General features: G+C 48.6%; 1 protein-coding gene across 3 annotated transcripts in view; it reads left to right on the forward strand.

Moving 5' to 3' along the window:
• Nucleotides 1-16,911, forward strand: part of FMN2 (formin 2) — a 345,907-nt gene that overhangs the window by 27,458 nt on the left and 301,538 nt on the right. For all 3 annotated transcript variants that reach the window (XR_011499414.1, XM_070501555.1, XM_070501556.1), the window contains exon 2: nucleotides 10,332-10,498. Coding sequence is in view for 2 of the 3 variants with exons in the window: in XM_070501555.1 (XP_070357656.1) it covers nucleotides 10,332-10,498 (167 nt within the window). In the remaining variant the exon portion in view is untranslated. The remainder of the gene's footprint in view (nucleotides 1-10,331; nucleotides 10,499-16,911) is intronic.

Consider the following 16,911-nt stretch of genomic DNA (forward strand, 5'->3'; position numbering starts at 1 on the left):
TCGACCGTACTGTTCAGAGAGTCCAGATTTTTCTTAATCTCCTCCATTGTGTTCTTCATCTCCAGTATTTCTAATTGATTCTTCTTTATAGTGTCAAGCTCTTTGTGACATAGCTCCTGAACTCATTGAGTTGTCTATCTGAATTCTCTTTTAGGTCGTTGAGTTTTTTTATAATGGCAGTTTTGAAATCATCGTCATTTAGGTTATAGATTTCATTGCCTTTGGGATTGTTTTCTGGGTGCTTATCATTTACCTTCTGTTCTGGAGATTTAATATATTTTTTCATACTGCTTTATGGCGTGGATTTGTGCCTCCTCATAGAGATACAGTTTAGTCGCTGCTTCCACTTGTTGCGTCTGGTGTGTGTAGGGGGCAGCTGTTTAGACTGCCCCAACCAGGAACCCTGTCAGCTGTTACTGACTGGGCCTGGACCCCTCCTCGTAGTCACAGTGGTCCTGTGGGGTCCGTCGTTGGTTTTGGGGGCAATTGCAAGGGGGCCTCAGGCTGCTGGTGCCTAGTGCTGCAGCCCACCTAGACGCGCTCCCTCCTTGTGGTCTGCAGCGGTGTTGTGGGCTTTCCCATCAACCAGGAGCAGGATCACCTGTAATGTCCGATTTGTCCCTAACAGAGCCCACCAGATCACACTTGTCCACTATAGGTCCCAGCAGAGCTATGGGTATCTTCTGTAGTCTGTCGTTAGCTCACCTAGCTGTGCTGCTTTTGCCCCAGGGCCTTCCTGCCTTGCGATTGCCAGTCGGGACCTCTCCACTAGTGCTGTGCAGAGGCTTTAGCTGATGCTGCTGTAAGAACCTGGAGATCCCCCCTGGGCTACGTAGCCATTTCACCGGAGCTCTACTCTGCCCCACTTCACTCTCACGGGATCTCTGGGAGCCCCTTGCCTCGTCTGGGACACGGCCAGAGTCCGTGGGCCTGGCGGTGGCTTGTAAGCTGCTGCCTTGTGGGGAATTCTGCTCTAGGGAGCTTCCTGGAGTTCTGAATGCTGGGCGGGGCCACCCTGCCAATGGTGAGCAGAGGCCCTCCCTGCTGGAGGGGTGCAGGACCCTGGAGCAACCCCCCAGGCCGCAGAGCCAGGTGTTGGAGCTCCACCCAGTCCCCAAGCACGTCCACGGGAAGTCCCGGCACCTCCTTTACCAACCTGTGTGCAAAAGACCGTGAGCCCAGTGGCAGCTTGTGGTCTGGAGCTGCCCTGGGGGGATCCGCCCGCCGGGAGCTTCCCTTTGTCCTGGATTCTGGGCATGGCCTCCCTGCTAATGACAAGCAGAGGCTTTCCCTGCCGGGGAGATGTGGGACCCCGGAGCCTTGCCCCGCGCAGCAGAGCCAGGCGCTGGAGCTCCAGCTGTGTCCCCAAGCACGTCTACAGGAAGTCCGGGTGCCCCCTGCACCGAGCCGTGTGCCTGAGACTGTGAGCCCAGTGGCAGATTGCGGTCTGGAGCCGCCCCGGGGGATCCACTCACCGGGAGCTTCCCTTTGTCCTGGATTCTGGGCGTGGCCTCCCTGCTAATGGCGAGCAGAGGCTTTCCCTGCCGGGGAGATGCGGGGCCCCAGAGCCTTCCCTGGCGCTGCAGAGCCAGGCGCTGGAGCTCCAACCATGTCCCCAAGCACGTCTACGGGAAGTCCGAGCGCCCCCTGCACGAAGCCATGTGCCGGAGACCATGAGCTCAGTGGCAGCTTGCGGTCTGGTGCCGTGCCGGGCCCACCAGGAGCTTCTCTTTGTTCTGGCTTCTGGGCGGGGCCTCCCTGCTAATGGCGAGCGGAGGCCTTCCCTGCCGGTGGGTGTGGGACCCTGGGGATTTCCCCCTGGGCTTAAGTGTGATCACAGGGGGCTTGGGTAGGGGTGTTGTCACCTGTTTCCACCGTCGCTCCGCTGGTGAGTGCACGCTCCTGCCCTAGGTGTGTGGCGACGCTATGGGGGAGTCCGCTGGAAGAGAGCCTCCTGCAGGAACTAGGGTGTCCAGGGGTCGGGGGTTGGGCGTTGGAAAGTTTTCACCTATTTCCACCTCCTCCTGGGAGAAAGTCCGTCCACCTTCCGATGTGTAGTAGCACGAGACTTTTAGGCGTCTTGAGATGCTATCTGGATATCCTTTGTTAATCGGTGAATGTCCAGTTAGTTGTAGATTCGATGTGGGAGAGACAAAGAAGACCCCTCACTCCGCCATCTTGGTCCCGCCCCCCCAATGAATGATTTTTTTAAACAGAAGTTAGGAATTGTAGCAAGCAGAGCCTTCAGTATTACTTGTGATATAATTAAAATCCACTGAATATTAAAAAAAGAACCCAAACTTGGTGGATGAAGATATTTTAATCTGTGCTCACTTTGCTTAGTATACTTTAAGGCTTTTAGATTATGGTACAGTCTATGATTCCACGTTTACTTATGATTTCCTTCCTTTAGGTTGAACCAAATTTTTATTTACCCCGTTTGTAAAGTGAGCCTTTGAACCATATCTTGATAAAAATGATAACAGACAACATGTATTGGGCACTATGTTAAGCCCCGTACAAAAGTTATTTTGTTTAATTCTCACAACAGTCCTAGGAGGTAATGAGGATGATTATTTCATTATAGGTGAGGAAACCGAGGCTTAAGAGAGGTTGAGTGACTTGTCTGAGGCCGTCGTGGCTGGAGCAGTGGTGGCCCCGGGATGGGCACCGAGGCCGTTGGCTTCCGGGGCTCAGGCTCGGCTGCGGCACCGTCCTCTCTCCCTGGACATGCTGCGTGAGGACCGGTGATGACAGCCAGGTGTTTTCAGTGGAAGGGAATGGGCGGAAAAGGGGACACTCTCTATTCTATAAAAAATGAGAGAGGTACCTGTGGGCGTGCCCTTCTGGATTTCTTCAGGCTGTAAGTTAGCTGTGGGGGGTGTGGTGAATGAGCCTTTCCTGGATAAAGACGTTGTGACCCTGGACAAAGCACCTGACACCTTGGGCCTCCATTTCCTAGGTTATAAAATGAAGGTCAGAGGCTGGGTGGAAGGGTAGAAAGACTGCCCCTGCCGCTGGGTCTTTCATTTGGATGGAGAGGCGGGGAGGAGAAAGAGGGAGCCTGAGAAGCTTTGCCCCTCTCCTGCCCAGGTACTTAGAGTCATCCATTCACCAGAAACCACTTCTTCTGCCCCTGTGGAGCTTATAGCAGGCTGCTGTGGAGAATGGCTTTATCGGCCTTTGGGAATGTTCAAGTTTTAGTGTCCCTGCGGCTCCACGGGGAGCGTGGCCTGGGCAGCCGGGGAGCCCAGTTCTCCCTTCATCCGTGCTGCCATCCGTGCTTCCGTGGTAAGTGACCCAGGACTGCGTGCGCTCAGAGGGGCCTCCCTGGCTGACCTGCGCCCTTGGCCCTGGGAGCCGACCCCCGTGCAGGCACGTCCTCCAGCTCCTGCCGCGCCCGCTGTCCGTTTTTCATGAATTGTTCGTTCAGCAAATAGGTTTTTGGCAAATTGACTTAAAGCTGCTTTGCACGTGGTAAGAGCTCAGTAAATGTTGTTGATGAAATACTGAATGAAAGTATGAAGTGAAACGAGGCTTTGAATAACTGAACACTTAAGAAAGTTATGCTTACTCATGTTCTGGGCCCAGTTATTTTTGTTTGTTGTTGTGACCAACACATCTCAGTCTAGGAGCAAAGTGAGGGGACCGGGAGTTATGGGGCGCCCTGACCGTGTCTGTGTGGTGGTGGGGACGGGGAGGCGGCTGAGGGGACCTGGGGGCCTCAGTTGGCCTGGTCCCAGCCGGTTTGTACGGTTATGCAGCGAGGTGGGTTCAGAGGCTGGAGGTCAGCTCATTCTGTCCAGTTCAGATTCAAGGCAGGCTGTGTAGGAGGCCAGTGGGTCTCGATTAAACGCCCAGTCACCAACTGAGAAGAAAAACAGAAGTTCACGTCTGTGTCCACCGCCCTGCCCTGGTCAGATCACATCCCCTGGTCAGACGGGGAGTTGGTCCAGTCCAGCTAGGGGCAGGTCCTGGAAAACAGAAAAGTTTCATGTTCCTACCACAGTGATTTGACTCTTGAATAAACTGAATTCATGTCTGCAGAAGCAGGAACGTACCTTGCATAGCTTTGCAGTCTTGTTTATTTCACATACTATTTGTGATACATTTTTCCTGTCGTTAAATCTTTTTAATAGTGTGATTTAAGATATTTATTGTGAAAATTTGATCCTACATACAAGTAGAGGTGTTTTGAAGCCCCTCGTAGCCATCCCCAGCTTCAACATCTGTCAGTATGGTCAGTGCCAGAATAGTTTCCTCTGCCTCCCCTCCCCGCTGCTGCCACCCGCTTTCTTGTGGAATAATTTGGAACAAATTCCAGGCATCATGTAATTTTAATCTCAAATACTTTAGTATGCATCTCAAAAAGGACTTTTTAATATGCCACAATGTCAGTATTATATTGAATGCAAATAGAATTCGTTGTTTAGTATTATCTGGTAACGTCTGTTGTCAGAACTCTCTGATGCCCTAGACTGGAAGTGTGGTCCAGTCGAACACGTGGTTCGATTCGTGCTCAGTTCTCTTCTCTCTTTCCCCAGGAGTTGGGGCTTGCATGTGTACGTCATGGGCAGTGTGTGTACTCCCTAGTCCCCACATCAGGAGGCTCGTAATGGCTGCTTTGCTCAGTTGTACTGAAGCTGTGAGTGATTCGTGGGTTCGGCGATGACAGCTTGATCCCTTCTTTGCGGATTTTTCAATTGACCTTTTCTCTTATGGGTTTCCCATCCATTTACTCTTCATTAAGTGAACCATTAGGGATTGCAAAATGGTGATTTTCTCATTCTGTCATTTCTTTTGCACTTTTTGGCTGGGATTTTTTATATTGACAATTTTTCCTTATTCACTAGGTATGTTTTATTAGCCTGAAATACAGTTCATACCGTACAGGCAGGATAAATGCTTCATTGATTTCCCGTTAATTCTCTGTTCTCAGTGATGATTGGTGCCCTGGCATTCTCCAGCGATATCTGTTGTTTTATATTCTTTTTCATATAATCAATATGTTTAAGTCAATTGAATTATTATTCTAAAGCTAGAAGTAGCATGACTTTTAGTGGCTGTATAGTTAGCCATCATGTATATAAAGGCATTTTTAAAATTTTTAACCCATGTCTTTATTGTTGGACATTTTAGTTTCTTTCTCTTTTTTCTACTGTTAACAGTCTGTTTATTATAGTACCAGGACCTGTGCTGAGCGCTTTCCACACAGTGTCTCATTTAATCTCCACAATAACCCTGTGATGCATCATTCTTTGAATATACCTCTGAGTGTTTACCTAGAATAGACTTCCAAAGCTGAATTTTTGGGTCAAGAGGTGGACATTTTAAGACCATGGACACATATTGCCAACCTGCCCCTGAAGCTTCCTGGTCCATGCTGGTGTCTGCTTCTGGGCGTCGGGCCACCTTGAGTCCAGCTGAGGGGTAGTGGAGGAAAAACACTGGTAAGCTCATGGCCGGTTCAGTGGTCCTTGGAATTCTCATCTTCTCCCCACCCTGCCACTGCTCTGATGCGTTCTTCGCGGCTCCCTTAGCAGCCTTGCGCATTTTGTCTCCGTGTGGTGTCACTTCTGCCAGGGTCTGTTGATGAGTCACGAAAGCCTGCCCAGTTTCCTGGGGAGGAGTGTGTATACACTGGGTGAGACTGTAGGAGAGAATATGGGACAAGTTGAGAGAAGAAGCCGCAGCGTGAGCGAGGAGCGCTCGCACATTGATGTGTTGAGTAGGGAAGCCGGAGAGGGGCCTCAGAGACAATGGCCAGGGAGCTAGAGAAAATAGAGGGAGGCGTCCTGAAGATGAGAGGACAGTGTTTTAAGGAGTAAGAGTGGGTCAACAGTAAAAATTTTCCGAGGGATTGAGAAATTGAGTAAGATGAAGACAAATGTTAGTGTACTGTGTTGGCTGCCGGTTTCTGTCGCATTGTGGGGACGAAGTCAGATGTGACTTCCAAAATAGACGTTTCAGGTTGGATGGCTGAGCCAGGAGTGAGGGGGTGGACGGAGCCAGTGTAGGTAATTCTGGCTCATAGTTTTGATGTGGAAGAAAACTGAGAAGTGGGACCGTAGCTGGGGGTGAGGAGTGATGTGGGCTCAAGGGAGATTTTTTTTAATGAGGCATGTTTTGTGTGATTCTGGAAATGTCCAGTAAAGAAGGAAATGTTCATGATTTGGGAGAGAGAAGGAACAGTTAAGAAGTGAAGTCCCGCGTGTGCAACAAGGAATTCAGTGCAGACACACGGGGAAGAGCTCGCTGTCGTCTGGAGCAGGGCCTGTGTCCACCGTGAGGAGAGAGGCAGAGAGGGTGCAGGCGTGAGTGTTTGCGTATTTGCAGTTTGTCCCAGATGCTTCCATTTTCTCAATAAATCGTTTGAGAAGATCATCCTCTCATCATTGGAAAGAGTGGGTTAAGGGGGGAGAAACTGCATGAAGTTGTGTTGGAGACTGGAAGCTTAGCAGAGAATGTGGGGCAGAAGTGGGCCTCATTGAGGTTTATGTCTTGATCTTAAAGGGAAAACAGGCCACACGTGGGTCTTTCTGTCACCATGTCGAGTTGCTCAGGTGCAGGCAGAGAGAAAGTGGAGGGCTAGGCTTGGACGAGTTGAGGTTTACCAGCCTGAGAGGGTGGAGGGAGAGGGACGAGGAGCTGAAGTGCTGTGGGATTTGATTGGAGTCGGGGAGCATGGAATGCAAGCGGGTGAGGAAGGAATGAGGGATCCTGTGACACTGGTAGGAACGACTGATTCAAGGGCCATGTGGAGGATGGAGCTTTAGAGGGGCTTCTGGAATAAGAAGCTGAAAGGATAGAAGGTAGTGGCCAGGGATTTGATGTTCCTTCCGGACATTTGTACATATATTGATTACTTTATGATCAAAAATTAATTGATCACCTACTGTGTGCCAGGGCCATCTCGAGGTCCTGGGTAAAAGGTGGTGACCGAAAAGCAGAATCTGCTAAAATGGGGTCTATTCCATGGAGGGGAGACACACCACAGATTCACATGAATCCCAGGGCTGAACTCTCTGAAGCGTAGAGGGGAATGATGGGAAAAGTGACAGGTGTGCTGTGTTAGAAAAGTGGCCAGGAGATGCTCTTGGTAGAAGTGACAACTGAGCAGAGACATAAATGAAATGAGAGGGAGAGTTGTTCAATCCCTGGAGAAGAGCATTCTCGTCGGAGGCAGCAAGGGGAGAGAGCTCAGTGTTCAAGGAGGAGAAGCCAGCAGGCAGGAGCAAAGGGAAGGAGGGGCCGGGCAGCCAGCGGAGCGTTGGCATCAGCTGTGACATTGGGCTTGTTGGGGGGTGCAGGTCTTGATAATGACATGGGAGTGGGTCATCAGCGGGGGTGGAGGAAACACTGGCTGGAGGCACGGACTCAAGGTCTGGGATGAGTTATCTCCCTGAATGTCGGTGACAGTGGTGACAGGAGTACGGGTGGAAGACAGGGCAGTTGAGTCAGGAGGGGAAGCATTTAGTGAGTGGGGGAGGGGATGACAAGAGGTGAGTGGATGGCAGAAAGGAGAGAGGTGGCAGGTGGTCTAGCCAGTGGCAGGAGTTTCAAGGGAGCTGATGGTTTTGAAGGAGAACAAGTCATTGGAAAGCACTTGTGGGGAATGAGGACGTCGCCCACCTGCTTCCTGTGCCTAAGGTATGTGGGATTTGACACAGATGTCTCCATCTGACTGGACCGAGAGGAGGACTCAAGGGGAGGCCAGGTTACCGTTAACGCAGGAGGTGAAGTTCCCTTCAGAGGGAGCGTAAGGCGGGGTCTCAGCCGTGGTGATTGTGCCACCAGGGGACATTTGACATTGTCTGGAGGCATTTTTGGCTGTTACAGCTGGAGGAGGGTGGATGTGTTGCTGACATCTAGTGAGTAGAGGCCAGTGACGCTGCTAAACATCCTACAGTGCACAGGACAGGCGCTGGAACACGGAATTATCGGGCCTGAGTTGTCAGTGCTGTTGCGGCTGAGAAACCTGGGTGAAGGATGGAGGGGTATTTGCTCATCAGAGAACTGAAGTTCCAGGGAGTTGTGCTCCCCTCTCTCCCACGTTGTTCTGTAGCCCTTTTCTTTTCTTTTTTAAATTCAAGCTGTTTCTTTTTTTATTTGAGGAAGGTTGGCCCTGAGCTAACATCTGTTGCCAGTCTCCCTCTCTGTTTTTCCTCCTCAGAGCTCCAGTACATAGTTGTATATCCTAGTCGTAGGTCATTCTAGTTCTTCTATGTGGGACGCCGCCACAGCATGGCTTGGTGAGTGGTGCTAGGTCCATGCCTGGGCTCCAAACTGGTAAACCCCAGGCCGCTGAAGTGGAGTGCATGAACCTAATCACTACAGCACCAGGTCGGCCCCTGTAGCCCTTTTGATAATTTTTGGCTTGATACACACACACATATTTACTCGCTCACACACACACACAGCCCTGTCTCCCTTGTTTTTGGTCATAAGCAGTATCTGAGTTGTAGGAAAGAACTATCAGTCTTCTGGCTGTTTTCACTCATACCGTGAGATGTGCAGAATGAGTACACTGTAATGCTAATTAATCACTTGAGAATAGATGGGTGTGGTTTTCTAGGTGTTTGGTTCCAGTTAGGTGCAGACAAACTTAAGTTCTGCAAGGAAAAAAAAAATCCTTTATTTCCCCTCAAAAAATGTCCTGGGAGACTAAAGAATGTCCTCTGGTGACCTAAAGGAATGGAGAAAATAGAGAGGCCTCTTTTGCTCTGCTTTGTCATTCGCGTATCAGAGGTAGATTTCGAAATTAGTTTTGTTTTACAAACAAAAATAGGAAGAGGCATGAAAATTGCATGACTAGTGTCCTGACAGAATTCAGTATTTATTACATTGGAAATTCAGTTTTTGTGGCTGAAATAGAGACCTGGGCCTGGTTTGCACAGCCCCAAACTAAGGATGCTTTTTACATTTTTAAAGTTGTTAAAAACAAAACGAAACCAAGAATGCTCAGTAGAGACCTTCCGTGGCCCCCAGAGCCTAAAATATTTACTGCTTGGCGCTTTACAGAAAAAGTTTGCTGACCCCTGCTTTAGGCTGATGTGTCATGTCCAGTTCTGACCGTGGTGTGAATGAGTCTTTGTCACAGAATCAGCAGTGTAGTCCTTCAGAAATCCTAAGAATATTTATTGATGCTTCTTATGTGCAAGTGGCCAGGTTTGCAGGATCTGTGTTGGCTGTCAGAGAGTGTGTTTTAGTAAGGGGGGGGGGTGGCCAGTAAACATATAATTGCACAAATAATTAAACTAATGAATTACGCCAACGAGCTCTGAGAGGTGCCTGAAGAGTGTGGAGGGGTCACTGGAGGTTAGTCTGGGAAGTGACTGTCGTCTAACTTTGAGGAATGAGTCCACTAATTAGAGGGAGGGCCAGGAGCAGGGCAAGAACGGAGGGGACAGTGTGGCCCTGGGGGGGGGACCCTAGACGTTTGCTGTTTCGATTAATGCAGAAACAAGCTAAATGAATGAGAGAGCGAGTGGTGTCAGAAATGGAGTGGGGACTGGACCTGTGGCTCACAGCTCCGGCTGACCGTAGAACCACGTGAAGACAGTAGCATCCTGACCCCCAGTCCCACTTCCACTCCTTCTCTGCTCCCGGGGAGTTGAGGTGCAGCTGGGATTGAGAACCATGGACGAGGTGGCCCGGCTCTCTCAGGTCCTCAGCCCGTGTCCTCTTCTCTTTGTGCCTCTCTTCTCTCTTTGTGTCTCTTTTATGGAAATTATAAAACACTGCAGTTGGGACCCACCCTAGAGTTCTGGTTCTGAGACTTATGGGAAAATTGTCTCTCTCTCTCATACTTTCCTCGTCAGGTGACTCGCTTCGATGGCCAGCTCTCTTCCCTTCTCACGCTTGGTGCCTTTGCCTACCTCCCTGTCTCCTCATTCCGCGGCCCTCCCCATCACCATGCCGGAGACCGTCAATGTCCTGGACATGTCCTGGACATGTCCTAGTGCAGTCGGTGGCCACTCACCGCTTCCTCAGAGATGTATCAGCAGGGTGAACAAGGAGAGGAAGGAAGGTTGCCAGTGAAATCCAAGAGGCTGGGGTGCTGCTTCAGATGGGAGATGTGCGGCCCATAACGGGGCACATCCTCTTTGAGGGCAGGAGGTATTTTGGGGGATGGAGAGCCGACCACAGCTGCCCTGTCCCATGTGGGGTCCCAGGCCTCAGTTTTCCGAGTTTGAGAGGCTGCTTTCTGCGCCCGGCAGTAGCCTTGGCAACGGTGTTGCTCACCAGCTGTGTTCACCTGGCCTGTCTCTGGAGAGTTCTGAGCCAGGTGATCTGTGAGCACTCCCTCTAACGACCTGTCTCCTCTGCAGGGCGAACTCTGTTGGAGAAGCTGTTCAGCCAGCAGGAGAACGGGCCCCCAGAAGAAGCGGAGAAGTTTTGCTCCAGGATCATCGCCATGGGCCTTCTGCTGCCTTTCAGCGACTGCTTCAGGGAGCCGTGTCGTCAGAACGCCCCGTCGAGTTCCGCTCCGTTTGATGTAAGTAGGAGGGTTCACTCCCGTCTGTCAGGCAGAGTGCGGTCGAAATGGCAGCTGTGCTGTGTGCCTGCCCAGTCACCCTGCAATTTAAAACCCAGCACGTGATGCAGGCCGTCGCCCCCAGCCGCTCGGTTGTCTGTTTCTACACTTTCCTTTTGGACTGGGGTATTCTTAAGTCTATTTGCCAAACCTCCTATTCCGAACAGATGGCCGCTCTGGACAGTCTCCAGCCTGCTTTAATCAGTGATGACTGTAAAATGGCTCGAGTCAGTATTTCTGACCTTGCTGGTCATAGACATTCCTGCAGAAGCTGCTCCCTAGGGAGTACTTTGTCCCAGTGGGCCGCAGGTTTCCATGGGCCCTAGACGGCTATTTCAGTGCGTTCATAGCTCATCTGTGTGCTGAACGTTGACATGAGGCAGCCTTGTCTGCTTCCTCCCCCAGCTCCCATTCACCCAGAGAGTTAACACTGCGGGACAGTAATTCCAAAGGCATATTCATAATTCATAACGAATATCAGCACAGCTGGATTGTCCTTTTCAAGCCAGAGCATTGCTAATCTTTCTCAGGTATGTGGTCCACGTGTGACATTGGTTGTGATGGGTAGGCATCTAAAACCCAGATATATAAGAATTTTCATGTATGAATTTCTTGTAAGAAAATTGAAGGTCCGGTGGGCTCACCGTGCGCAGCCGGGAATCTGTGAGGCAGAGCAGTGGGTTCTCGTCCAGAAGGGTTAGTAACGTTTGTTCCATTGCTTCTGACTGCTCCGCCTTATCAATGTTCACGCTATTGATCAAGGATGGAAATAATGAGTTCTGAAAGATGATGAAAATGAGCCCCGGCTGGGATGATAGTCAATAATAAAATGTCTTATTCACCTGTTTTTCTTCTCTTCTTTACCCATTGTGACCTTTCGTCTTCCTTGACCTCCCTTGAGTATTAGGAAAATAAGTTGCATGAAATATCGTGAGATCTTCCTGATTCTTCCCACCTGAAAGTCGATTCCCTGCATGTGCTGTAACTTGCAATACTTCCTTCTTAAGATCTAGTTATTTGTTTATTTTTTAATGACATGACAGCCAATCACTGCCTGGGAGATCTTTTTCTTCTCTGGGAAGAATTGGATAATTTAAATTTTTTCCTCCCTTCTCCTTTATCCTTTGCAAGAGGTGTGTGTTATTATAGAGACAGAACCTGGAGGGCCGTGGTGGGCCAAAAGTGTTGGAGAAGATAGATCAGTTGGCACGTTGGGATTAAAGTATGTATGGTAGAAATGAAGGCAGGCACAAGCCATGTCTAATGGTTGCTTTTTGATTAAACTATTCCCAGATCGACTGCATTTCCTCCCTTAAAGCTTGGTGGTAAAGTCTTCTCACTCAGTAAATGCGGAATTGGAATAAACTGCAAAGAGGAGGTAATCCTGTTATTTTCATCACTGACCTGGCTGCTTCTCATCCTCCTCACTCCACCCTCCCAGCCTCAGCCCTCCTGAGGGATGCTGGGTGTGGCTGAGAGAGTGGAAAGCAGCAACAAATAAATAAGATCCCATGACAGTGTCTGAAGTAGAGCCTCAGGATGGGGCCTCTCTTCCCCCAACTTTCTGTGGTTGCCCTTTCTTCTTCCTGTGTTCCTTGGCTCTGTAGTCCTCTCTACTTCTCCTGCCTAACTGGACGCAAAAGAAACAGGAAGCTCCGTCCTCTAGTAAGAAGCGTCGGCCTGTCCTTCAGCAGCAGCTCAGGAGGGAGTGTGTGTTCACTGTGTGCCTCTCGAGGGGCGTCTTCAAACCCCAGAGGAGGTAACGGTACAGATGTCGTGTAGGTGAGGGTCTAGTGGGGGGGTGGGGAGGAATCCTCTTAGCTGTGGGGAGAGAAGTTCCCCTAATTAGTCTCTGCTGATTCCAGAAAACCCGCTGTGGGGAGGATTTCTAACCCACAGTTCTCTTGAGGACGGTTGCCTTGAGCACAGAACGCCCTGCGGGATGGGCTCCTGACTGGGCCCTTCCCTGGAGCCCCGCCCGCCCCTCTCCTCTCACACGCGGAATTGGAGCCACAGAGGTTTGATCTGGGGTCTGACTGATGCAGTTGATGGATTCGCCTACTTCAGTCCACCCTTTTGACTTAGGCCCGTGTTATTTATGTATTTTTTAGGGCGTAGCATTTTGCTTTAGAAATGCTATTCTATAGCATTTTCTAAATATGAAAGAACTTCACATTTTCTCTCACATGTTAACTTAAAATTTCAAGAACACTAAAAGGCAGAGAGCTTTGAGTGATCGTGTTAATTCATTCACAAGTGTTTACCAAATACTTTCTGCCTGCCAGGCAGTGTTTTAGGCTCCAGAGATGTGTAAGTGAGCAAGAGAAATAAGATTCCTGTTCTTCTGAGATTTGTATCCTCTTCACGGTGGAGACAGACAGATGAAACAACAACAACAACATATAAAAGCATAGATAATGAATGTATATCAGATTCTAATAAGGGCCACGAAGGAAAGAAACCCGAGTAATATGAAGGAGTGAATGGGGCTGGGGAGGGGCGAATGTGGAGGGAAGCCTCACTAAGGAGCCATGAGGTGAGGCTGGAGGGAAGGCCATTCCTGGAAGCTCAAGTGGCAAGTGCAAAGGGCCTGGGGAGAGCACAGGCATGAGCTAACAAGGCACAGCCTGAGAGCCCGTGTAGCTGAAGTTTCCTGAGATGAGGACAGAAAACAGAAAGTCCTCAGGAACCAGAACCTTCAAGGTCTTGAAAGCTCTGGAAGGAAAATGGAGGTTTTGTTTGTGATTTGTGAGGTGGGAGCTTATGGCTGGGTCTGCGCAGGGGAAGACCATCTTTGTCCTGTGCTTCGCCTGGATCACCCGGCCTGGTCTTTGGGTAATAGAGTGAGTGCAGGGGCAGAAGCAGAGGTGGGAACACCAGGGGGCGTTGCGTAGTTGAGTGAGAGATGGTGGAGGGCGCTGGGGAGAGGATGGTGGTGAGGGCAGTGGAGGCGAGTCAGTGGGTGTGGGATGGACTCAGCAGGCAGAGCGGCTGGGACTTTTGGCGGCTTCGACGTGGACAGTGGGAAAGGGAAATCAAAGGTGACTTCCCGGTTCTTGGGTTTTTGTAGCTGGGTGGTGGTTGTGCCGTTTACTGAGATGGAGAAGACAGATCAGTTTTAGGAGGAAAATGCTTTGAGGACAGAACTGGTGCTCATCATACACTTTCCTTGAATAAAATTCTCTTTATTGAGAAAACTAATACGTAGCATATTACCTGACAAACATTAGCTTTGATTTTTGCTGCGTGGAATGTTATTGACTTTATTAGCTAATCAAAATTAGGGCCAAGATACTCAAAATTATTTCAACCACCACAAGGGGAGACGGCCCTCTTTGTAGTCAAGTTTTCATAAAACAGAGAGAAAGAATGAGCTCCTGGGGCCGACCCAGTGGCATAGTGGTTAAGTTTGTGCACTCGACTCTGGTGGCCTGGGGTTCTCGGGTTCAGATCCAGGGCGCAGACCTACACACCACTCACCAAGCCATGCTATGGTGACATCCCACATACAAAATAGAGGAGGACTGGCACAGATATTAGCTCAGCAACAGTCTTCCTCAAGCAAAAAGAGGAGGATTGGCAACAGATGTTAGCTCAGGGCCAATCTTCCTCATTAAAAAAAAAAAAAAAAGAATGAGATCCTGTAAGGGCCTAAGAGCATTGTCCAGTATCTTTTTCCTTTTCTGTTACTGATCTGGGACCTGGAAACTATCAGCTGACTTCTTATTCTCTGATAGTATCCTCGCCTTTGCCTTTTGCCTTTTGTTTGTTTCTGTCTTGTATCTCAGATAGAATTCTCAGCTGGAACAGCTCTGAGGCCAGCAGGAGAAACCCGTGGAGAACTCTGCTGGCCGCCTGCTAGATTGTACTGCTGGGGTGTAGCTCACAGTGTTTTCTGGTGCTCTGAGGAAAACTTTTTCTTGAACCTGTTTTAGTCGTTCTCTCAAGTGTGAGGAAAAATATCTCCCCTGAATTTTTTGCCATGGTTTCCAACTCCTTAGAAATAGTAAAACCTTCACTTAGAACCACCATATGATTTGAAGCTTCGGGCCACTGCCCTGCCGCCAGGGGACAAGGCAGTGCCTGTCCTCAGCCTGTTGGTGGCTACAGGCCTGGGCCCATTGCCTGTTAGGTGTGGCTGGAGGTCATTTTGCAAGAACAAGTCCAGTATGTGGTCCCTTAAGATTACTTTTCCTTCGAATGCCTTTATTTACATGGAGATCCCTTTTTCTGGGTCATGTGCATCCGCAGCTGTTTTCCAGCAAGCCACAGTTATCTTACATAATTGTTGACTGTCCGTTAACTAGCTCTTCTAGGATTTCTTCAATCATAACTTTATGTCAGATATCACATTCTTTTTACATCACAAAAAATAAGCGGGTTTACTTGGCTCAAGGATTTTGGCAGGAGTATGTGGTTACACCTACTTAATCCTTTAGAACTGATCATAAGTGTCTGTCTGCTAGAATATTTTTGGATGCATGTTTTTGGATGCTGATCTTTTTGAGTTTGGCGGATCAGCTGATTTTGCTAAATATGTAGCGATCCCCGTTCTTCCCAGAGGGGCAGGAGCTCCTTGGTGTGTATGTAAGTGGACATGGGTTTGGATGAGTGTGTTAGTGAGGCTAGAATTAAAGAGAAGGAAGACGTGAACATTGAGGCCGAAAAGGAATAAAAGAAACATGATCTTGAACTTGTTGAAAGATAAGTCATTGATCAAACCAACGGCAGCCACTATCAGAAAACTAGTGAAATGTACTCTAGTCACCAGTAGCCAGAATGAAGGGGTGAGCCAACAGATAGAAATGAGTATTTGAATTGGAATTCGTTTTTGTTTTCAGAGCCAGAAGAATACTAGATGCTATTTAGTCAAACCCACACAAATCTCTTTCAGAAGCAGTAAAAACCACAATGCATGTTTCAGTTCTAAGAGTATATACATATATATTTTTTGCTGTATTTTTATTTTTGAAACAGTGTGTACAATATTACCTCAAAGTTTTTATTTTGAATGTGGTATTAAAATTATACTTAATTTTCCGACCAGCTTTTAAAATCTTTGTAGCTGAATTTTTCTTGTCTTTGCAGACTCTGCTCTAATCTCTACATAGAAGTCAGTAGTAAAATAGGAGATTTTATTTCCAAAATTCATTTTGTAGCCATGTTTTACGTCTATTCCCTTAGCCAGGTAATTGTTGTGTACATCCATGATAAGGAGGATAACAAAAATAGATTGAAAGTGTAATCCTTTCCCTCAGTTTTACTCATTTACTTTTTTTTAAATTTTGAGCACTTAAAAAAAGTTGTAAGGTACCACCTTCCCCTGGTTAAAGCACAGCGAGGCTGCAGAGAGGAGAGAGGTCCTGCCCTCACCTCAGCCTTCCCACTTGCAGTCCTCCCCCAGCCTGGAACTCCCTACTCTGATGGAGCTGGTATTTTAGGTTTGGTTGATGTCATTATCAACACTGCTGTCACCTTCTGCCTGTCATAGATGAGGATTCAGATAAATACTCCCCCCCACTCCCTGCATCCTTCCAGTATAGTTAATATTGCTATTCTATTTTCTCTTTAATAATTCTTCTTTAAATCTTCAGATTTGTTGTTGTTGTTCTATCAACCTCAGAAAATATCCCCTGCCTCCCCGCTGCCTCCTACGAGTAGGCTGTGTGAGCCTCTGCCTTCCCTCCTCCTAGTCGGAGCCCCATGTGCCTCCCAGCTTCTGCCAGGAGCACTATATATCCTTAGGGTGTATTTTTAAAGTTAGTTTTATCCTAAAAGTAGAAGAAACATGGACACTGTAAATATCACCCTGCAGAGGCAGGAGTGTGCTCTCATTTCATTTCCTTCTCAATATCCCAATAGCCCAGCCCCCAGACCACTCAGCAAGGATGTTCCTGGGCTCAGGCTCTAATGGGTTCTCTTATTTTAATCAACAGTCACTTGCTTGAAAGTACCCCATGTTTCGTTTATTTGAAAATTCCTCTGTGGTTTCTCATGCAGGGATCCCCATCCAGCACAACAACACTTGTGATTGCCTCTTCTTTTCTTTTCTTTGGGGAAAAGAAACACGTACCTTTCTTTTCTTGTTTTTTCTCTTTTTCTCTATAGTCTCAATAGCTTTGAGTTTGTCCGTCATTCTTACCAGTTAATGGCATTCCTTCAGTTCTTTTTAAGATGACTGCTATGGTCTTAATGTCTGTGTCCCCCAGATTTCACAGGTTGGACTCCTTACTCCCAGTGTGACGGTATGAGGAGGTGGGGCCTTTAGGAGGAGGTTGGGTCAGGAGGGTGGAGCCCTCATCAATGGAATTAGTGCTCTTACGAAAGATTCCTCACAGCTCCCTGCCCCTTCCTCCTTGGGAGGACAGGGCCAG

The sequence above is a fragment of the Equus asinus genome, chromosome 30 (assembly GCF_041296235.1).
Source record: "Equus asinus isolate D_3611 breed Donkey chromosome 30, EquAss-T2T_v2, whole genome shotgun sequence".
Taxonomy (NCBI): domain Eukaryota; kingdom Metazoa; phylum Chordata; class Mammalia; order Perissodactyla; family Equidae; genus Equus; species Equus asinus.